Source organism: Anoplopoma fimbria, chromosome 2 (genome assembly GCF_027596085.1).
Source record: "Anoplopoma fimbria isolate UVic2021 breed Golden Eagle Sablefish chromosome 2, Afim_UVic_2022, whole genome shotgun sequence".
Taxonomy (NCBI): domain Eukaryota; kingdom Metazoa; phylum Chordata; class Actinopteri; order Perciformes; family Anoplopomatidae; genus Anoplopoma; species Anoplopoma fimbria.
In genome coordinates, this window is record NC_072450.1 from 28,817,339 (window position 1) to 28,840,763 (window position 23,425).

The window sequence follows — 23,425 nt, forward strand, 5'->3', positions numbered from 1 at the left end:
GCTGAAGAAAGACTTTGCTAACATCATAGACTCATTGTGACGTCACCCATTGGTTGTGGACTGCTGTTATTAAGCCTTGAGTTCTGCGTTCGGTTACTATATTTGAAATGCGGAGGAGTGACTTAGAGACGCCGTATAGGGCTCTGGTAACGGCAGCAACCTGACAATCACTGTGTAGCCCCGCCCTAAAGCATACCCTGCTATATGGTCTATTTGACTCTAAATTAACCATAATTTACAAAATGAACATCATGCTGTATTGAAGAAGACTCAAAACTAAAGATTGAGACCATAAACTCATGTTTACAATGTTTACTGAGGGAATAAATCAAGTGAGAAGTAGGGTCATTTTCTCATAGACTTCTATACAATCTGACTTATTTTTGCAACCAGAGGAGTCGCCCCCTGCTGGTCAGTAGAGAGAATGCAAGTTTTCACTTGACTTCATTGGGCAGAGCCGGAGATTGCCGCCTGGTGGTTAGACACGATTAAGACCAGAATTCTATCATAGTCAACAACAGTTGAGGGAATAACCGTGTAGGAAGTGAAATCTATAACCATAATCTATAATCCTTTCTCAAATTGGGTTCACTTCTATAGTGAAATTAAAATAAAGTGTAGCGTACAGCCACACTGTTCAGACACAGCTGATGCTGCAGTCTGACTTTTTCCTGTTGCTCCCTCAATTTTATTATTTATTTTGTTTCCAGCTCTTAGAGATACGCTCTCTGTATCTCTCACTTTCACTCTCCCACTCGCTCTCTCTCACCCACACACACACACACACACACACACACACACACACACACACACACACACACACACACACTCTCGCTCACGCTCTGTTAAGTGTGTCCAGGTCAAGTAGGATGGAAAGGACCGTGAAACATGCTGGAAAATCATTTGTGAGTCTGGGAGTCCTGCCTGCTTGCTGTTTTGTACTTTTGGCTGCTGCTGTCTGACCCGACGCTACGTGACTGATGCTATCAGAATGCTGGCAGTCTGCGGAGGAGCTGTTTGCCTAAACAGAACCAGGGATGGTTTTAATAATCTCACATGTGGCCTCCTCATCCACTGGGTTGTAGAGGAGAATGTGGTAGCAGTGTTCAGCCTCACACACACACGCACACGCACACACACACACACACACACACACACACACACACACACACACACACACCTCTACAAGGCTCATTATCACCGGTCCTCCTCTTGACGTGTGTGGATTGAGACGGTCCTGCGGCAGAGCCGAGTCTATTTCACACATGTGCTCACAGCTTGACGGCGGTCCCAGATCCACAAAACACATTTTTCCGAGTGACGTTCCCCCCCCCCACCTCACCCCATCCTATTCTTTTCCTGTGTGCATGTGTGTTTTTTATAGACAAGAGGTCACCAGTATTGGCTCTCTTCTTCTTCTTTTTTTTTCTTTCCCTTGCTCTGACTGCTCCACTTATCTCCAGCCCAGCCCGTTGTTCGTAGCCCTACTGTGGCTCGGTCTGTGTGCCTGCTTTCCTCTTTCTACATAGCAGCTGATTTGTTGAGTACGACTGCTTTTGGTTTAGAAGTGTCTGCTGGAGTTCAAGGGAGGCAGATGTTGGTTCATGTTTAAGCCCTGGACGACACAAAGCAGAGGGAGGGAGATGCGAGGCCAGCGCCGGACGGAAGCGCGCTCGGATTCTTCAAGCGCTACATCAGAGGGGATGGGACTTGTTGAAAAAGCCATGAAGAGGAAACGGCAACAGAGGGAGACGGAGAGAAGAGGATCGGTGCCTGCCGAGAAGTGAACTAGCTTTCGGGGGGTAATGAGCAACGTGTGAACTTGTTAACTGGGCCCGTTCTCTCTGACCTTAATTTAAACTGAGGATTAGCCATCTCATCAGAGTTCTTGGTGGAAAGCCAAGGCTTGTTTTGCCTCGAGCAAACTCAAAAGAAGGGATTGGGAAGGAAACTAGCTGCTCATTCCCTCAGAGAAAGCTTTTTTGCATATTTCCTTTTGGCAAGGAACTTGAAGCGATTAAAAAGTTAATTTATTTGGACCGACTTCAAGAAGAGAGGAACGCTCTGCATTTACATTTACTGCTGTAATGGATTTGGATCCGTTCTATAGCTCAGCCCCGGAGCGTGCTGTTTATCTACCTGGATTCAGCGCATCAAAGGATCCAAGAACGTATTGATGATCTCCGTCGTCTCAGGCAATGGAGCTTCGTAAGAGAGTTAAGCTGAGCAAGCTGCAACATCATCCAGGCCCTCAACGAGATGCTGCAGATGAAGGGAGAGGTAGCAGTAACACGATGTGGGGGAGAAATCGGACCGATGCCACGCAGGAGGGCACAGGGGAGGTGTTTCTGTACGGGCGACCCGGTGCTCATTCCGGTCCGGGCATCCTACCCCGGTGGCCCTGGCGACGGCATGTTTCCATGGCGGCTGGGCTGTTGTTAGCCGGGCTGCTGGCGCTGGCTCAGGCCTGGTGCGTCAACGCCATACACGAGAATCTGCTGTGGTTCTCTCAGCTCACGGTAGGAGTTCTGACGCCGCGTCCATTTGAAAACTCTGATTTGATCACCGTTCACAGTAACACGGGTTCAGTCGACAACGTGGTGCAAATAAAAGACGGTCACACACCTCAGCTGTCCAATCTCCTCTTACAGTAGGAGTCTGTTGACTCTCTCTCTCTATCTATCTATCTATCTATCTATCTATCTATCTATCTATCTATCTATCTATCTATCTATCTATCTATCTATCTATCTATATATCTATATATATATATTTAAAGGTGTCTTTCTGTCCTGCGCTGACCCTGTTCGCCAAAGTGATGGATGGCCTGACTAATGATTTTACCTGGCACCGCGTTTAGCAGGTGGCGGATGCTAATGACAGACATAATGATAATATGTGTTCCTATGCTGAGAGTTTGCTAAGTTTAGTACATTTTCCAACCCTAATAGGTGCAACAGAATGAATCATAGAGTCAGGAACGTGTCAGTCAAGCACCGCCTGCTACGTCCCAGAAATAGTCTTATTAACAGCACCTCTGTGGGTGGACCACAGCTATGGAGAGTCTTTTTTATATCCCATTAACATTGTTTTCACAATGCCGGCCAAGTAGACATATATATGTAAAATGTCAGGACTGTGTTAATTCAATTCAATTCAGTTTATTTTGTATAGCCCAGAATCACAAATTACAAAAACTCCCCTAAAAAAACCCTTTAACAGGGAGAAAAAAGGAAGAAACCTATGGGAGAGTGACAGAGGAGGGATCCTTCTGTTATTAACTAGTGGTTCTCTATTGTGCTCCTCTGGTCTCAGAGTCCTGCTGGTTTTTAACTCAATTAATCAGCAAATGGTTTAACTCTGATGAATAAAATGAAGTGAGCTGGTGGGAACACCCGCGTTGGTCTGGGACACTTAGAACCACTGGCCTGTGTAGTTTCTCCATTGTAGTTGCCAGGTGATCCTCCCTGATACCTGCTGTCAGGTAGCTGATGTGGACTGAAGTTAAATTAGCCATGCTAATTGAATTCTGCTATCAATTCCACTTAAGGTGATGAGAAGTGGCCATAAGGGTGAGGATATGGGCCACAAAGGGACATTTATAGATGGTTAGAATATGGGACATTTTATATACAAAGTGTATTTGAATGTCGCCAAATGCCAGCACGGTAGCTCACCTTGTAATGTGAATGGAAATCAGCGGGGCTGTTCCGTTTAGTGTCATTTCTGTTTTGTGTCCATAATTATTCATTTTTTTGGCTTTTTATGTGGAATGAGCTTTCAATCATAGGTCATTACTGGAAAAAGATGACATTTATATGGCATTGGAATAATGCTCCGAAATATTCTCTGTTTTTTAATGAGCAGATTTCCGAGATCCCTCGGATTAACAACAGTTAAATCACAGCTGATATGTCAAAGAAATGTATCACTACGGTCAAAGAATTTCATTTTAAATGGAGCACAGCTGTAAAAACTATTTACAAATGGAACACGATAGATTGATGGAGTTAATATTCTGCAGCTGGTTGTTCACCGTTTGCTCTCTGTTTTTTTTACCCCCCAGTGGAACAGTAATCATGCGTGGCAAGCGGGAAATCTCTTGGGAAGCACACACACACACACACACACACACACACACACACACACACACACACACACACACACACACACACACACACACACACACACACACACACAAACACACGCCGTGCTACCTGTCTCATTGTTGCTGCAGAGGATTACGAGTGTATTAGCCGCTTTGCCTCTAACCTCCGTGTTTCTGTCATGTTTTGCCAGGATATCTGTTTTCCATATTTCAGAGAAATAGAAGTCTTTGGTTTCATGCAACTAAAAAAAAAAACACCTTATTTTTGCTCTCAGGAGGTGGAGCGGGAGATCACGTTTCGGACCGAGTGTGGACTGTACTACTCCTACTACAAGCAGATGCTGCAGGCCCCGTCCATACAGGAAGGTACAAACTGTGTTTATGGTCAAACATTTACATATCGCACCAATATTGGCCTTTTGTTGAGTGTATCAAATATCAGCCAGTCCACTTATGTCATCCTTGTTTTTATGAGTGTATGAGTTGTTTGCTTAACCGCTCCCCCAAACAGCGATTCTCTAATCACAGATAAGTATACGTAACAAGGCAGGGTAGTCCTGTCAAGCTTTGGCTTCCTCCACATGCTGAAGAAAAGTGCATCTGGCTCTAGTAAGATATACCAAAATATAGGTAATTAATACGCTTAAACAAAAGTGTTCTGAATGGATTAATCAGTGTTTATCTGATTTAGCATAGCCCGCAAATGCTAGAAAGTCGGCTAGTTAACTAGCTTACTACTAAACCTGCAGTCGTTACCTAGCAGAATATTTCTACCTACGACATTAACTAACTACATCATTTTGTCAAGTTACAGGTTAAAAAAGAAAAAGCCCCATTCAGGACTTAACCATACACTTTTCATGTGGGTTTTTCCCTACAATGTGGAAGCTGGTCCTCGATGCTCTTTTTTGAATTTGGGGACGTTTTCAACCCCCTAACTCCAGTCTGCGTACCCTGAGAACGTGTTACGTTTGCCAAACAAGGTGTACTTGTTTGTCCTTCTTCTAAAAGTGTTTTCTTTGCTAACTTTAAAAGTGAAAACACACTGTTTAAAAATACAAACAGGTATATACGCTAGTTAGCCACACAGGGTTTCGTAAGAAAACAAAGGCATAGTCTGATCTTACATTTTTTTTTTGATCAAACTTTTATAATAGTAGGACAAACTAGCTCCACACTGCAATACGTGACTAACTAATACTGAAAAACGCTGGTTTTATGCCTCTGTGCCGGTGTAGTTGAATTGTCAGTCGTCCATCTTTACGTCTGTCGTCCAGTCCATTCTCATGAACACGATATCTCAGGAACGCCTAGCGGAGCCAATTAGAATTGGGTAGTCAGATGTAACTCTGACCTCACAAGACATATTTTGGCCATTACTCATGAATACCTGTGATTATTGTGACAATTTCCCACAATTGTCTAATAGGATACAATGAGGAAGTTATGACATTTTGGACAGACATGGACATACACGGCAACATGACAGGTTGGCGGAGGCATACAGCCGTGAAGCGGTAGTTTTTATTTCTTTATTTTGTCATGTCCCTTTTGCATGAATAATCAACTGGTGAGGAGGACTTTTTGCCTGGGACATGCAGCTTTAGACTTAAAGATTGATAATTGCTATTTTAACTGTAATTATTTCAACATTGTCTTACAATATTTTAAATCTTGAGAAAATGTACTTTTGTGCATGGATAGACACCAGGTGGCTGTCTCTACCCACTCTAACATGATGAAAGAAACTTTTTCCAACCATACCAACCAAATCAATGCAGCTTCTTGTGACGCACAGTCTGGATTGAGGGAAATTAGTCTAATTATTTGTTCCCATTATTATGTAAAATGCCTAGTTGGAAACAGGCCTAATTTTCCACTAAGGCAAATAATTGAGCTGCAATCAGTCGAGGAACTGGCTGACCTCCCTTTCTGTCTCGCTCTGTGCTCAGTATCTTTTCCACTCAGCAGAAAAGCTTGATGTGCAGAAACTACAGAAGTGACTGTGAGTTATGGTGTGCTGGACGGAGTTGAGAAATACAGCGAGGGTGTCATGGAAGAAATGTGAAAGTAATAGATGGGATGAAGGAAAGCCAAATAAGTGATGTGGCTGAAAAAAAGGATGGAAGGAAGCGTCAATGGAGAAAAGGAAGGAGAGGGACCGAAGCATGGATGAGAGGATAGGGTAAAAGGGCAAAAAAAGGGAATGATTGAAGTGCGTCGTATGTGTGTGTGTGTGTGTGTGTGTCTGTGTGTGTGTGGGTAGTATATATATACTATGTTTATAGAAAACAGCGCTGTTTTCTATGGTCTTACATGGATCAAGAACACAGCAGTGATCAGGCTGACACATCCCAGCCTGCAGAACAAACTCAGCTCTCTGCTGCAAGTTTGGTGTCACGCTTTGTTCCAGTCAAACCAAATACATAGTAATGATACTGCACCCAGTTCCCCATGTTGGGATGATGACACCAGCGTGTGTATGCGCTCATATAACGTCAGTACCAGTCTTCATGGTGAAGGGATAACTATGACGTATTACAACGTGGGTCTTAGTTTAGTCGTTTTGGCCAATAACACTCACAGAAGTACTTGCTGAGAGATGGAGGAACACAGCGACATCAGACGAGGCAAAGAACATTATCACCAACATTCCTGATATGTTGTGTTTACGTCAGGGCTGCAAGATAGTCGAACAAACTGACAATGAGCTTGATATATATTGCAATATAAAGAAAGTACAGGAATGTAGTTCTCTAGTAAATCTTTTATTCATAAACACATTGGTTGTGTTGTTATGAATGGTGATGACAAGGCAAAAAAGTCACACCCACAAATCCTGGTGCAGGAGACAGGGTTTGTGTTTCAGGGTGGGTGTGGTTGGTTGCCGACATTGCTGCAGACCCCTGCTGCACTGAGGACAGTCATGCTCCGGGTAATAGTCGCTTAAAGTCGGGCCTTTTCTGGAGGACTTGTTGAGTTGTGTACGACATGTCTGTCGTCTGTCAGTTCATGTCCCTTTCTCCGTTTGACTGTGTTGTACCAGTGTTGCCCTGTTCCCAGATTTCAGCAATTACTTTGGGGAGTAAAATGTCACCACAACTGATAGAAATGATGTACGAACCTTTACCGAAATAAGACCCAAGGTTCAATAAATTTGAATGAAGCTTTAAACCTGCAATTTCCTGGCCACTTTGGGGAAGCAGAAACCCAACAGTGATGTACTATCACCTTCTAAATAGATGTATAAGGATACGCAGATATGGAGCAACATTATCATTCATCTGGGGGTGTGTTTGTGGCAGCTTGGCAAATGCAAGTGAAGTGTGCTCTCTACCAACTCAGTCCAGTAGAGTTTTGTTTTTTTCTTTAAAGCTTCTTTGGAAGAACTTCCTCATCCATATACAGGATTTCCTGAAGGAAGTTGTTTAGGAGAGAAACTGTTCTGCCCAGGTCTTGACTCATCAATTGGATAGATGACATTTGGGTGCGTTTTGCTGTGTAAAATAGCTCTTCAGATTTTTTTCTCCCAAAGGTTAATTGTTTGATTTGATAAAAACGTTTTGATGTTAGTGGAGGTTTAAAGGCTACCTTCAGATGAGATGTGCTACAAAAACACTGTGTGAAACCAGGACATACTGAGATTGTTGGGAGAACACTTCTTAATTATTTTAATTGAGCGAGGAACAGGAATCATACCTCTTCCTCCCAATAATCACGATCACTCTCTGTCACTGTGCAGAAATGGTGGCATTTTTTAAATGTTTTGTGTGTGTGTGTGTGTGTGTGTGTGTGTGTGTGTGTGTGTGTGTGCGTGGGCGTGGGCGTGGGCGTGTGTGTGTGTTTTTCTAGGGCTCTCGGATTTGATCCATGACAACTTGACAGAATCCAAGAGGACCATCAATCTCCTGCAGCGAATGAATATCTACCAAGAGGTCTTCCTCAGTGTTCTCTACAGATGGCTGCCAATACAGGTACCCCATCACTCAGCTGTCAGCTGTTTACAATTGGCTTGTAAAACACGATAAGATTAGAGTAATGACCGCCACTCTTACAAAAACAAAATGATTGACTGTCTCTGTGACTTTGCCTGTCGTTTTGAAATGATGCATTCTCGCCGTGTGGAGAAATGTAAAAACAATATCTGTCATCATCATTAACCAAGTTCCTGGTACTGTTATGAATGATATCAGGAGGCTGTCGGGCATTTGAAGTGTTGTGGCATTTTACATTTTGGTGTTGACATGGCTCAGCACACCTGCACTTGTCACAGACAGAGGGAAAGGTTTCCGTATTGGCATATCCATTAACCGAGAAAAAAGTTACTTAGCTCCCTCCGAGATCTCGCCGCGACAAGATTGCCAGCAAGGGAAATACCAGACGGACCTTTTGAAAAGGCCACAGTGTTCCTGAGTGCCCGAGTCCAATCGCAGCCACTGCAGTCAACTCTGTCCATTTACAGCGCCTAATGAACTAATGCTTTCTGTGCGTGTGTGTTTGTGTGTGTGTGTGTGTGTGTGTTTGGTCCAGTCCTATCTGGAGCCGGTCTATTTCTACATTTACACAGTGTTCTCGCTCCAAGCGGTGTACGTGATCGCTCTGTACCTCACAGCGTGGCTGCTGTCGGGCTCCTGGCTGGCGGGCACGCTCACGGGGGTCTGGTACATCCTCAACAGGTGGGTGATGAGCAACCGTGCATTCATGTGTCACCCGTTTCTTAAAATAGCATTATCACTGCAAATCCCCGTTGCTCATATTGTGACAAGAGTGCTTCCAAAAAATGGTTAAAAAAGAAAAAGAACCCTTTTTGACTGTGTATGTGCGTCTATGAATTGGATTCTTACCTTTTTGGCAGTTTAGTTTATTCCATTTATTTACATCAGGGACCATGTAGAAAAATACAATAATCTCATCATCTCCACTACAAATGAACCAACTACCTATTTATGCCTACACAGGTGTACACATATGCACACACACACAAACATATACCAACACACTTCAACGGAATAAACATAAAACAGAATACAAGTGTCAAAATATTACAGCATTAGTCATACCAAGTTATAAAATACTGGTTTCTTAAGATTCTTTCTTTAGCCTCAGTGGAAACAACACAACAATGTGTGCAGTTCTTTCATATCGACACAGAGCTTATTGCCTTCTTTAATGGCTTTAAAAGAAAAAGCAGATTGTACAAAGGTAGAGCCACGTTTAGACCTCGAAGCTCTGCTTATTTGCTCAGAGCTGAGCTGAACAAAGCTCTTACACTGTGGAGGGGCAGCACTATGAATTGTCTTAAGCAGTAAACAGCAGTGGTGTAACGGACCACTGTCGATCCGTGATCAGTACTGAGTCCACCTCGCGGTCCGGCACCTATGTGAACCACGTATTAATTACGCAATTTAACGTCAGGATTTCTTATACACAAAACATCAGCTAAATGAACCACTTCAGCAGCACAATTCTGTGAATGAGGCCGTTTCAATAGATTCTAGTTCTTCTGTAAGGTTCGAATGTAAACAATTCTTTAAAGAGGATTATTTTCTTTCAGGGTTGAGTGAAACAGAAAATAAATCGCTACAAAACCAACACAATCCGTGAGTGAAGTAAGAGCGCGGTGACTGATTCAGTTTGTTGTACTGAATCGGTTAAGGACTTGATCTCTCTGATGGACAGAAACACGACTGTCAAACTTTGTCTTTACTTTAAATCCAACAGAGACATGTTCAAACATGTTTACCCGTAACACCCCTGTAAAATCACAACTTGTCATTTTTTGCCATTTGTTTGTGCACGGATCAGATGAGATGACGTGTATCAGTCACTGTAGAAGTTGCTGGCAGTCAGAAGTTGTTATTTTGGGACGGACCCAGGTTTGCTGTTCACCCCTTTTTTCAGTCTTTCAGACGTGAGAGTGGTATCAACATTCTCATCTAACTTTAACTAACAAATAAAAAAAAGAATAAGTGCATCACCATAAATGTTGAGCCTTTAACAACTTCAGAAAACTTACTCTTAAGAGCTGCCAAGGTCATAGAGAAAACGGCAGAGTCTGAAACGTACTAGTAATTCTCTTGAAACTCACTGGAACCTTGTGTAGCGCACACCGCCAAACTCCAGAGCACAGCCATTCCCCCACCCTCCATCTCTCCCCGACCTAACATTTCAACGGAATGGGAGGACGTCATCATCTTCAAAAAACAAACAGGAAGAAATAACAAACTGGACTGAAGTCCCTTGGGACAGAGAAGACTGTTCTTACCGAGAAGACCCCGACACGAGGGGCGGCGTCATCGAGGCCGGAGAAGACGACTGACTTTAGAGTTGGCGAGGAAGGTGATCTCTGTGTGGTCAAGCTGGTCTGACTGGTGGAGAGGAGGAGCAAGGACAAGATCGCAGCCATCTTGGACGACACTCTCTGTCTATGACGAGCTGAGGCAGAAGGGCGGCTCCTTCAGCCACCGTATCGTCCCACCAAGGTGCAAACGGAGCTCTTCAGGGGCTCATCATTCTGTACAGCAGCAGTGTGAACCACAGATTAGGACGTCCAGCCAGGCCACCGTATTTTATCTTCATCCTCTTGTTTTTTTAGCTCCATCAGCACACAAAGCACAGTGCAGTATGTTTCACCTTGTTTAATGATTTTCTTTATTTTTTGAGTTGCGATATTACGTCTTTTAAAAAAAAAAATGGTTTTCCTCCAACCACCGTCTCTCTCCCTCTCTCTCCCTCTCTCCCTCCTATCAGGGTGGATACCACTCGTGTGGAGTTCACCATCTCCCTCAGAGAGAACTGGTCCCTGCCCTTCCTAGCGCTGCAGGTCACCACCATCACCTGTTACCTCCGGCCTCAGCTCACCGCCTTGCAGCAGGTATGCACAAGAAAACCCCGCCCAACTGGCTTCGTCTCGGCACGCTTAACTAGACAATATGTAACTTTCACGCCGCGATTATCCTGTCATCCCGACATTCATCAAAATATGCCTAAAACTAATTTTGTTACGAACATATACTTTTGTCGAGCCACAGGTGGGACCCATCTTTTTTTTATGAAAAAAATAGTTTTTGGTGAAAAACAATTAAACAATCTCAAAGAAGGTAATCCTAAAGTCTACCGGCATAAATAAATGATGGATGACTTTAAGAAATAGCGACAGGTTTTCTCTTAAGTGATAATTCCCGTGGATTTCTTTTTAAATCTGTCTCTATTTATCACTTATTTTCCAAGTCAATCGCGACGATATTCACGATTATCCAATAATGGAAATTCACCATAATAAACACCATAATAAACTTATTGTGTTTTTTTTATCCCGATGAGCGATTACATCCTTTACCATCCCAATCCTACACACCCAACCAATAAATTCTATAATCAGCCTTAACCGGTTTAAATAACTAACCCCAGTGTGTGTGTATGTGTGTGTGTGTTTCCCTCATCAGAAGGTGGTGGTGTGGTTGATGTATGTGACGACGTTCTGCTTCTGTCTGACGTGGCAGTTCAACCAGTTCATCCTGCTCGTTCAGGCGCTCATCATCTACACACTGGACTGTGGCGATTTCTTAACAACCACACAGGTATGGTTCTGAGAAGGAGCAGACACCTAGAGATATATATTATAAGATATCTTCAAAATGGCTCCATTCAGCTGACTGTCAGTCTTAACAATGTTTTATAGCTTCTGCTAGCTTTAGTCCTGTTATTGTAAAAGAGTTGTTAGTATTTTTGTTAGGTATTTATACACTATTATGGAAGTATACATGCGACATGATGGACACTTGACTGTGTGTGTGTTCCTCTAGGTGACCACTATGTACCTAGTTCAAGTGTGCAGTCTGCTGAGCGTGTGGCTCCTCCAGTTCTGCAACTCCATGATACTGGGATCACTGGTCCTGAGCTTCATCGTAGCCGCACTCTTCATCAGACACTGCCAGGTTAGTGAGTGTGTATGTTTGTGTGTGGAATAAAAGTAAAAAGCAGGAATTGGGTCAAAGACGCACAGACAAATATCCAGGCAGTTGTTGTAGCTCGTTCACAAAACACAGATGGAAGATCAACCCGCGCTGCAGTCTGTTTTTTCGCAGAAGATAATTTCAATTTGTATGCCAGAGACACATTTTCCTGTCAGGTGTAAATGCAATTTAGTTAAATCAGATCGTATCACAGTAACAATTACAGAAACATTTAATGTGACAGGCTGGAAGTGGGAAGGAGAGACAGATGGAGGGAGGTTGTAAAAGATTACATTTCTGGCTTTAGATCATTTGTACATAGTGACACATGCTCTTATTGTGAAATGTTTAATTGAAAACGGGCACGTGTGAGCCATTCTAATATGTTTTTTAGAAGTTTTGTTGAAGTCCAAGTGAAGTCACAAGTCGTCTAAGTCACATGACTTAGACGACTTGTGACTTCACTTGGACTTCAACTTTTGGCTTGGAATGACTTGATATCCTCCCAAGTCCAAACAATAAAGATTCATGTTATGAAAAAAAAAAGAGTGCAGCGGATCAACTCTACATTTCCCAGACAAAAGATTAAACTTTTTATTTTGTATTTTTTCAAGCTTTCACCGGTTTAAATTGAAAACTCCTTTGACGGCAAATGATATCAGCTGTAGCTAATTAATATTAATGTCCGAAATGAAACTTTTGGCTGCCGTCTGGTTAATGTGCAAGCTGGCGCTTTGCGGTTAGCCAAACACCATTTTGTGCAATCCAGTGGCCCTTCTTTTTTAGATTTGGCCTTCATCAGCTTGCTCCCGACTGACTGGTGAAATAAGGTATTGTTATATGAGATTTTAAATGAATTATTTAAATTTGACCATATGGCCTTAGTGTGATACATCCCCCCCAACCCACCCAAAAACAAATATATCACGCATGATACCATGCAGACTCTCTGGTCTAACAATGGCATAGCTGTCAGTGCTGGAATATATATCTTTTTTTAAATCAAAAGATAAATGGAATAGTGTTTTTGCTGAATGGTGACTCCCAAGTATTGACTAATCTCTTGTTGCAGTCCGGTCTGAAGACGGGAAGCCCGCTGGTTCGTCTGGCCAAACTTCTTCTTCACAGCGCCATGGTTCTCCTCCTCACCTTCACCATCAACTACTTGGCCAAGGTGCTCCTCCACTCATACCCGTACTCCTCCCTTTGCTCCCTCACTGCTGCGTCACCTCCCCTTGTTTACCCCCTCTACTGCAGCCCTCCTCCCCATATTTATTTATTTATACTTCTCAGCATGCTGATCTTTAGCCTTGACAAGATAACGTTATCTCTCTCTCTCTGTGTGTGTGTGTGTGTGTGTGTGTGTGTGTGTGTGTGTGTGTGTGTGTGTGTGTGTGTGTGTGTGTGTGTGTGTGTGTGTGTGTGTGTGTGTGTGTGTCTTACAGAAAGCTCTTCAGCTCAGATCGGACGAACACATCTTTAAATTCATCAAGTCGAAGCTCGCCTTGGGGCCGACGAGGTATGAACACACACCAGCGTGGATGCATCCGCACAGAACACACACACACACGAACTACAAAAATTGCGCGCTCCTCCGTTCACGATCGCAGCCACGCTTAACGCTCATCAATCCATATTTTGGACTTGCTCACACACAGCAGTGCGACTCTACACAGCCTGAGCTCATGCACCTCTTGACTTGATGCAGCGCGACTGTATTACTCACTAAGCTGCAGTATTGTAGCACCCGGAGTGGTAAGTGTGTGCGAATAATAGATGTCGGGGTAACGCCACCAGGCCTCCCATCGATCAGATACATCTTGTATGTGTGAGTGTGCGTTGAGCGGCTCAGCCACTGGATAGCTGCTCCGGGGTGGCAGATAACACGGCTCACAACCCGACGCCACAGAACCAACCCCCTTCAATTATTCACGAGGCTGGGAAAATGCAGCGCTTGCTCCACGCTTTCCCGTCTCTTCCTCTATCCCTCTTTTTCTCGTCTCTCTTTCACTCGCCAAGACTGATTTCTTTCCTCGGACTCTCTTTTTTTTTTTTGTTCAACCTTGATTTTTGCGATATCTCAATTCTCAGATCACTTACTTATCAGCAGTTTATTGGGGAGGGGCGTTGCCGAAGTAATGCGTAAAATGTACGCTGTAAAAAAACAAAACCAAAAAAGCGTATTCAAGTGCATTCATGCCTTATTGAGATAACAGACGCAGTTCATTTTCAAAACACCTGATGTATAGAAGTACACTTTTGTGTCTTGCAATTCATTTTTTCGTTGCGTCAGTAATATTACACTTCTCATCAACTCATAAAGGTTTTTATTTAAATTACTGTTTCCGGTTTGTTTGTAGAACTGGGCTATTTTTTTTTCTTCGTACACGGATAGTTAACGTTTCTTGACTTGATTGTGGATGATGATTGGACAAAGCCATCATTTTTCAGTGCTTCAAAACTGGCCTTTAACTGATCTGGTGTTGTTGTCAGAGCAACAAATCCTGAGGCTTAACACGCAGTTAACTGGATCATCACCAAGACTTCTCGTGAAAATAATATATGAACTAGAAGGCAATAGTTAATAGGTGCATTTTCAGTTTTTAGGCACTTTTCACTGAATCACAGAGTTTTTTGCATTTTATGCTACTTTCTTCTTCTACTGCTCATCATTATTTTCACTCCACTACATGTATTGTTCCGACTTGGCGCCAGTATATCCGGTGAATGTCGGGAGGCTTCCCTTAATACTGAACTGATATCAGATATCGGGGCCAATACTGACTCAAATAGTTGGATGAGGTATCAGGGAAAATTGGGCCGGCCTATACGATTCAATTCAATGCTTTCGTACTATACATTAAACACTGCTATTTTAATTGCTGTTCAAGTTTTTACCATTTTTTTGCTGCATTCAAAAAGCTTTACACTTGAGTAATTCCTGTTCATTTTGAAAGATTTTCTACCAAGTGTTGTTCCCTCCTCACTTATTTTGTGTCCATCTTCCCCTTTTTCTCTCTCTCTCTCTCTCTCTCTCTTTTCCTCTCTTTGGTTCCCCCTCCCCCTCTCTCTTCGTTCACGTCACCCTCCTCCCTCTCTTCTTCCTGCAGGGATTTCGATGCCAGTCTGTATCTGTGCGAGGAGGCCTTTGGCCTGCTGCCCCTCGACACAATGGAGCGCCTGGCTGGCACCCTGCTGCTGTACCCCTACGTCCCCACTCTGCTGCTGCTCAGCGCCATGTTTGCAGCGGCTGCACTGCAGAACCTCAGGTGGGTGACAAAGGGACAGGAAGTAAGGGGGGGGGGGCATGAAAGTCCTTGCCAGCTCCATGTCGGATGTGGTACGTGGTTCCACACACAGAGTCCACGTTTTATCTTACTTCCACTCTGTTAATGTTTATTATCAAGTGGCAGTTGATTGATCTCCTCCATCTGTCGTTCTTTATTTCTCTGTTAACAACATTAACTCAAAGCTAATGACAAGCTGTCCATTTACACAACACTTCTAGGGAAGACCAGACCAAAACCGAGCTAAAGGGAGAGTGAACATCAGTCATCTAGTGGTACAAAAACATGACTCCAAACCAATGATAATGTTGCTCCGTGTTTGCTCATCAAAATGCTAACACGTTCCTCATATCAACTTATAAAAGGTAGTAATATGTAAATATATGCAAATTTGACTCATCATAAGGTTGAAATATTATGTAAATAATGTTATGTTAATACTTTGCAACCATCTCCCTTTGACCTCATTTTTATTTGAGTTACAAGATTTTTTTCCTTTATATTTGGAATTAAGGAGAACAATGCAATTTGTTCAAATTCCTTCAAACACAACCTTGTAGTGTATCATGTAAACAATAACCAAATTGGAAACAGTGTTCTTGATAAACATCTTGACCTTATGTTTTTTAACCGTTAAGGGATAGCCCAGGGTAACTCTTTGACGTCAGAAAGTATTTAGTGTTTAAACCTCAAACTTGGCAGGAAGGAACAAGAAAGTGAGCAAAAGGGAGTTTCAGTTTAGAGGAGGACATCAGGATGGCTGTCGGAACAGAATATCAGTCTCATTGGTAGTCACCGTCCCCATGTCTCCGCCGGACACCGCTGCTGATTTAGAATTGGCGTTATTGCTTCCACGCGGCAGAAAAAACTGAATATTCTACCAGCTGCCGAATCAAAGCTTAATTTGCCTGCGGTGCGAGGTGAGGGGCCGCGCTGAGCTAATCACATTAGCATATCAACTCGCCCTATGCCCGTTGGAGGGCTGGAATACTAACCTTGTAGAACAAAGGGCTGTTTGCCAATTCGGCGAATTCATTTAATCCAGTTTACCCCACCTCACGTAGAAGTAAGAGGCATCAGATTGGATTTGCATTCATATTGGAGCCAGTGTCCGTCTGATTCGGTGCGGGAAGCCAAGTTGTCGGAGTGACAGCGTTGCCCTCAGGCCTTTTTTCTCTGTTTGTCTGCTTGCTGACTCCCGCGGACACAAGCGCTCGTGGGTGTGCATCGTTGCGTGTCCACTTGTGCATAAACAGCTAATGAAATCCAAAGAACAGCTACTAAAATCTGAATAATCTGAATAATATAAATTCCACCCACCTACCCTCCTGCCTCTCTTCTCGAGCGTCTGGTTGAAATGTTTAATGTATCACTGCTGTCTTTTGACTCACTGCCTGTTTGTTTTATGTTTGTTTGCAGACCTAAAGGAGGTTCAGTGGAGGAGAGGCGAGGAGGCGGAGACGGGCGAGCGGCGGCTTTCCGTCCAGACGTGGCCTACAATCTGTTGCACACCCTGTTCTACGGCCTCCTGGCTTTCAGCACTATGAGGTCAGCTCGCGTAATTGCAGGATCGTGAACACGCATTACCTGGAATGGCACGCAATCCTAAGTAGGCACGCTGGTTTGATTCCCAGACAGAGGCACTTGAAATGTACTTTTCCTCTCGGGCTGGCTTGATTCTTGATTGTGCATGGTCGTGAGCAGATGCTTGGAATCCTGGGAAAGTGCCTCTCAAATGCTTTTCAACAAGTGTCTGAGTGGTCCACTTTAGCCTTGATCAGCCCTCCGCTCCAAGCACCGTCCCACGGTGGCTTACGCCCGCCACACACTGCCTGTCTGAGCAGCGAGTGACTGCTGAACCGCTGTTCGTGTTTTGTAGTTAATTTGCACCACGCAAGACAACACAAGAATACAACTGATCGCTTGCTTAGCCCCGTCCCCCTTTGTCTGCCTTGGTTTGAAGTGACAATCTTGTGAAAGGGGTTTTAATGATGGCTAAACTGAGGCTAAAGCCCAGTTTCTTCAAAAAAAAGTTGCCAGGAGAAGACATGGAAATAATGAAACAGCATTTGTCTTGTATTGCAGGGTAAGGCTTGGTAGTCCTGATGATTTAAGTATCATAAGGAACAATGTAAGATCAGACTTTTTTGTTCCAAAAAACACAGTTGGAAGCTTAGCTTCAGGATATTAAAAATGTATTTTTCATTACTAATATCAGTGAAATTCCAAGACTCTATATACCCAGTTGGATACAACAGTAAAATATATATGTTATAATGTATGGAGGTTAGAAAGGTTATAATCATAGGCTGTATATAAGAAGTGGATGTGACTTCAACCATTAGTATGTGGACTGCCGTTTTGAAGCCTCCAGTTCGGCATTTTGGCCGTCACCATATTGTTTTTATGCAACCAGTGAACGGAAGTGACCATATTTGGACTGCGGAGGAGTGACGTAAAGAATCTGGTAGTGACCTGTCGATCACAAAGCAAACTCCGCTTCATGGCCTATTTGACTCTAAATGGACCATCATTTACTAAATGAACATCATGCTGTATTGAAGAAGACTTGAAACTACAGATTGGGACCATACACTCATGTTTACAATGTTTACTGAGGGAATAAATCAAGAGAGACGTAGGGTCATTTTCTCATAGACTTCTATACAATTGGAGGAGTTGCCCCCTGCTGGCCATTAGACAGAATGCAAGCTTAAAACTCTTCAGCATTGGATTGACTTTTCAGAGCTGAAGCTTGCCCCCTGATCATTATTCCCCTTCTAATATCTATTTTATTTTGCTGTAAAATAATCTTCTTCAAACAACTGTATTTATTCAGGTTTCTTGCCAAAAAACTACATTTTACAAGATTACATTTGAGCATAATTTACCTTTGCCTAATACAAAGTTTTACTGAATAGAGCTCCAACTCATTATAATGAAACTCAATGCAACCTCCATTAACTTGAGCTGTTAGCTCCACGGCAATGTGCTGACCACCGGGTGCAAACAGTTAGGGATAGGGTGCGTTCCCTGGACAGTTAGGGATAGGGTGCGTTCCCTGGACAGTTAGGGATAGGGTGCGTTCCCTGGACAGTTAGGGATAGGGTGCGTTCCCTGGTCAGTTAGGGATAGGGTGCGTTCCCTGGTCAGTTAGGGATAGGGTGCGTTCCCTGGACAGTTAGGGATAGGGTGCGTTCCCTGGTCAGTTAGGGATAGGGTGCGTTCCCTGGTCAGTTAGGGATAGGGTGCGTTCCCTGGACAGTTAGGGATAGGGTGCGTTCCCTGGTCAGTTAGGGATAGGGTGCGTTCCCTGGACAGTTAGGGATAGGGTGCGTTCCCTGGACAGTTAGGGATAGGGTGCGTTCCCTGGTCAGTTAGGGATAGGGTGCGTTCCCTGGACAGTTAGGGATAGGGTGCGTTCCCTGGACAGTTAGGGATAGGGTGCGTTCCCTGGACAGTTAGGGATAGGGTGCGTTCCCTGGTCAGTTAGGGATAGGGTGCGTTCCCTGGACAGTTAGGGATAGGGTGCGTTCCCTGGTCAGTTAGGGATAGGGTGCGTTCCCTGGACAGTTAGGGATAGGGTGCGTTCCCTGGTCAGTTAGGGATAGGGTGCGTTCCCTGGACAGTTAGGGATAGGGTGCGTTCCCTATCCCTAACTTATCCCATCGATAATGAGTTTACTGCGTCCTTTCATATATAAGTCCCGAGCCCCCCCGGCCAGTACCAATGGTACCTGCAGCTCTTAAGAAATATTTACCTAAACATTCAACTGCACGCCTTCTGAAGTCAAGTTTCTCTCTTTCACCGAAATGAGACTAGCTTAATTGCCTCATTGTTCAAAACACACTTAATTCAAACTTGACAGAAAAATAAATTAAGAAAACTGTCTTTGTTAGTCATTCCATTGTTCCAACAAAAAATAACACTTAAATAGGCCTATTTCTGCTACTGGGTTAGCACACTGAACAAGAGTCTGTTGCTGCCTAGTCCTGAATAGCCAGACCCATATCCACCATCTGTTTAATGTTATTCTTTGGAAGCACACCATTCAGTTGGCAAAATAAAATAAGACGTAATCTGTAACCCCAAAAACAATGTGATTAGTTCAAAATGTGCTTTTTGGCTCTGGATGTAACACGAATGTAAGCTACTTGTGCCAAACAACAGCTATTAGCAGTTTACGATAGATCATATAAAAACACACTGTTCAATCCAATCTTTACACTTTTGCTTTTGTGTTTCTGTCTTTGTTAAGGCAAGAAAAAAGACGCCACATTCCACACGCTTTAATGCAGAGTGTCTCTCACTGCAGCCCCATGAACACTACTACTGCATGTGGACAAATCCAAAGCTCAACCTGCTGTGCCTGTGTTTTTTTTTGGGGGGGGTTTAGTAAGCAGTTAACTGTGGTCACAAAACCTCTGGTTCTTTTTTTTAACACAGTTTATTTGGGTGTTAGGAGTCGCTGTAGGTAAAGCACCCTCACGAGATAATTTGTAAACCGACACCGAAAAGATGACGATGCCACTTCACCACGCAAAGTCAGGAGGTCAAAATGAAAGTTACTGTTTATTTAACTGTATTCAAAAGCAGAGAATAAAAACTATCTGGCACTTTTTCTGTACTGTAAGATATTTCACCCTGTGTATTGCTCCCTTTCCCACAATTAGCCTCATTAGCCTTCCCTCACAAACCTTTTCCTGTTTTATGTTGCCTCTCTCTCTTGTCTCACACAAACCCTGTGACCCATTTCTGTGGTTCACCTAACTGCATCATCCACTGGCAGGTTCCCTCTGAGGCCCCAGTTATAGATGCCAGACTCCAGAGCCCCGACTCCAACGCTGCCACCTCGGCTTTACCATTGAATAGAAACATTGCAGGCGACTTTCATATCCAGCCACCTCTTCTTAATTCCCAGAATGTCTCCGCTCTCTGAGCTGGCAGCTTTTACTGCTACTGCTGACATGCTGACTCGTGACAAATTTGCTCTTATTGGTCACACCAGAACTATGACTGGCAAACAATGTTGGCTGGCCGGCCCTCGACCTCAGCTGTAGATGCCTTAATCTTTCACTCAGAGCAGTCGCTGTTTTTTTCATCTACCGTTCTGTGTTCCCCATCTTTCCCTGCAAAGCATTTTTTTGTGTTCCTTTGAACATTTTCTGATGTTTTTCCGGATATTGTAGAGTTCAGTTTTGTGTGTTTTTAAATATAACGCAAAAACCCACAGAAATCTTGTTTTGTTGACCTCCATTGGTTTAATGACTCACCTTGCTGTAGTGAAATTGATAAGTACTCCAGCATCCAGTGACATCACTGTTAGATGTCTTTAAAGTTTCCACCAGAGAGGGCAACAAAACACTGCTTTTTAACCAGGTGTTAAGGCCCTGTGTACACTACTTAGTTTTCATTTAAAAGCTGGGTTTTAAACAAATATGATCTCCATCCACTAGGGATGGGTATCGTTAGGATTCTATCGATACTAGTACTACTATCGATACTGCTTATCAGTTCGGTTCCTTATCGATACTATTTATCGGTTCTATTTTATTATTTTGTGAGAAAAAAAGACAATTAATTAAAAAAGAATGACATTGCTTTATTAAAAGCTGCTAGTCTGTTTTGTTATAAGTTAGTGTTATAACTTATAACAACACAGCTGCTCCCCTTATTAATAACTATGCATCAAACAACTCAATATACACTGACTGACTTGTTACCTAAATCCCTTTGACTCCAATGTTGAGAATGAGTGCAGGCCTTTCACAATAAACGGTGTAACAGCCCTAGAGTAATGTCTACCTGAGCAGAGACTGAAGTCACTCTCCCTCTGTTTGCTCTGTTTAGATAGCCCGGTCGGCCACAAGTGCATTTCAGTCATGCACCAACTTCCTGGTCAGAAAGTGAAGCCAGTGCTAAAGTACCTTAAACTTGCATCCTTTCTACTGGCCATCAGGGGGGCGACTCTGGTTACAAAAATAACTCCTATTGTATAGAAGTCTATGAGAAAATGACTTCTCTCTTGATTTTTTCCCTCAGTAAACATTGTAAACATGAGTTTATGGTCTCAATCTCTAGTTTCAAGTCTTCTTCAATACAGCATGATCACACAAACCCTGGAGCCAATAGATATTCTCTGACTTCCGTTTAAAAAAACCTTTACATTTGTTGAATTGATGACTATCAGTAATCACAATGGGCATTTCATTAGTCATTTATGGTACAGGGGCCCCCCCAGAAATTCTGCAGATGATGTTGCTCCAACACTCGGGCTACAATTTGGGGAAATTGTCTGATAGTAACTATTATCATCATTGATAAAATAGTATTTTTGCAAACGCTTGTGGTTAATTAAGGATGTTTACAGGCCAGTATACAAGCCTGGCATATATACAAGCTATTTCAAGGGCATTATGAATTATTAATAATATAAGATTGCTTGTAGATGGCTGGTTTTATAGGTGGTTCCCTGGTGGTGTTTATTACAACCATACTCTGTGATAAAATGGCAAACCCTGTTTCAGTGCCTTGTTAAAGTATTTACTCCCTCTGGCGTTTTTCCTATTTTATTGCATTACGACCTAGTCGTCCAAAAGGCATGTAGGAGACTCCAAACGTGTTGTCTTTGGTCTCTGTGTCTCCAGTATCGGTTCCTCTCTCTGCGTGTTTGTTGTGGTGCCATAGATTCCATTTTGTAATAATGGTTTTAATAGTCATGTGACAGATTTTGTGACACTTTAATTTTCACATGATTTAACAAATGTTGTGACTTCTGAAGGCAATTGGTAGCAACAGATCTTATTTAGGGGTTTCATAGCAAAAGTGGTGAATACAAAACGCACGCATCGCTTTTCTTTTTGCTTTTGCTTATTCATTTATTTATTGAGTATATCACATTAACAATTTGTGCTGCTTGAGCAACGATTCCTGCACTACTCCAACTAGCTGACACGTTGAAGATCTTCACATTCTTAAGTAGCAGACTTTTGGATAGATGTATGTTAACATTTCATGTAAGTAGTTTTTTGCTTTTAGTTTGGACCAAATAAAACCACATTTCTCGGGGTGAGCACATTTCATGCTGCAAACACATGCGGCCAATTCTCGACATGCGTGATCTATTATGTGAAAGTATAATTGCCTTTAACGTTTGGCCCTTTAGTTAGGACTGTAGAAAAGTCGCGGAGATTGGAAATTGGATTCATCACTTATTTTTTCCTGTATTGTAAGAAGCTTGCAATTAGTACTGTGTCAAAAAACAAAACAAAGGGGGAATATTTGGATGCAGCTTCATTTCAATACGATTCTGAGTGCAGTGTCGTTAGCAGCTGGGTTACTCTGTCGGTGATGTATACATTGTGTTTTTGTGAGACATTTGAAATGGCATGTGATTTACTGCACATTTTATATATATATATATATATATATATATATATACACAGAAATCTTACAATGCATTCCTGTCACAGTCAGGAATTAAAGCACCGATTGAATTCACGCAAAGGGAGAACAATCCAAGAGCCTTTTCATGCAGCAGCAGGTAGTGCAGAAAACTGACACTTTTGATTTCAGCACTTTCTCTCAAATGCTGATGAGCGAAAGGCCAAGAGTGCAGAAAGCTATGCGTTCCTGTCAGACAGCTCCTTTGCATTAAAAAAAGCACTGAGATTTATTTCTGTGAGGCGGCACTTCCTCATGCTCTCTCTCTCTCTCTCTCTCTCTCTCTCTCTCTCTCTCTCTCTCTCTCTCTCTCTCTCTCTCTGTCGGCTCCATCTCTGCACCTGTCAACAACGTTTTAGTTCATTTCATCCTCTGTCTTCTCCCTGCTGTTCACTCAATCCTTCTCTCATCTGTTTGGAACTCTAATTCATGTGCTTTGAATCAGAACATAGATTCTTTTTTTTTTTTTTTTTTTTTTTTTTTTTTAAATGCCGTGTTCAAGACGCTAAATGAAGTCTAACCACCCCGGAACCGTTTCGCCAAAGTCGTCCACTAAACTAAAGACAATCTGCAATCTGGTTGTCTTCTCTTTCTCTGAATGTAATGTTCTTTACTGGCTTTCGGGAACACCC

The 23,425-nt window shown here is 42.9% G+C and overlaps 1 protein-coding gene across 1 annotated transcript in view; it reads left to right on the forward strand.

The window, feature by feature from the left end:
- dpy19l3 (dpy-19 like C-mannosyltransferase 3) overlaps positions 1 to 23,425 on the forward strand; it is a 58,019-nt gene that overhangs the window by 12,122 nt on the left and 22,472 nt on the right. Inside the window, 10 exon segments of the mRNA XM_054619077.1 lie at positions 4,384 to 4,474; positions 7,961 to 8,082; positions 8,639 to 8,784; positions 10,859 to 10,982; positions 11,554 to 11,688; positions 11,914 to 12,045; positions 13,136 to 13,237; positions 13,509 to 13,582; positions 15,174 to 15,332; positions 16,770 to 16,898. Of these exon segments, the coding sequence (XP_054475052.1) occupies positions 4,384 to 4,474; positions 7,961 to 8,082; positions 8,639 to 8,784; positions 10,859 to 10,982; positions 11,554 to 11,688; positions 11,914 to 12,045; positions 13,136 to 13,237; positions 13,509 to 13,582; positions 15,174 to 15,332; positions 16,770 to 16,898 (1,214 nt within the window).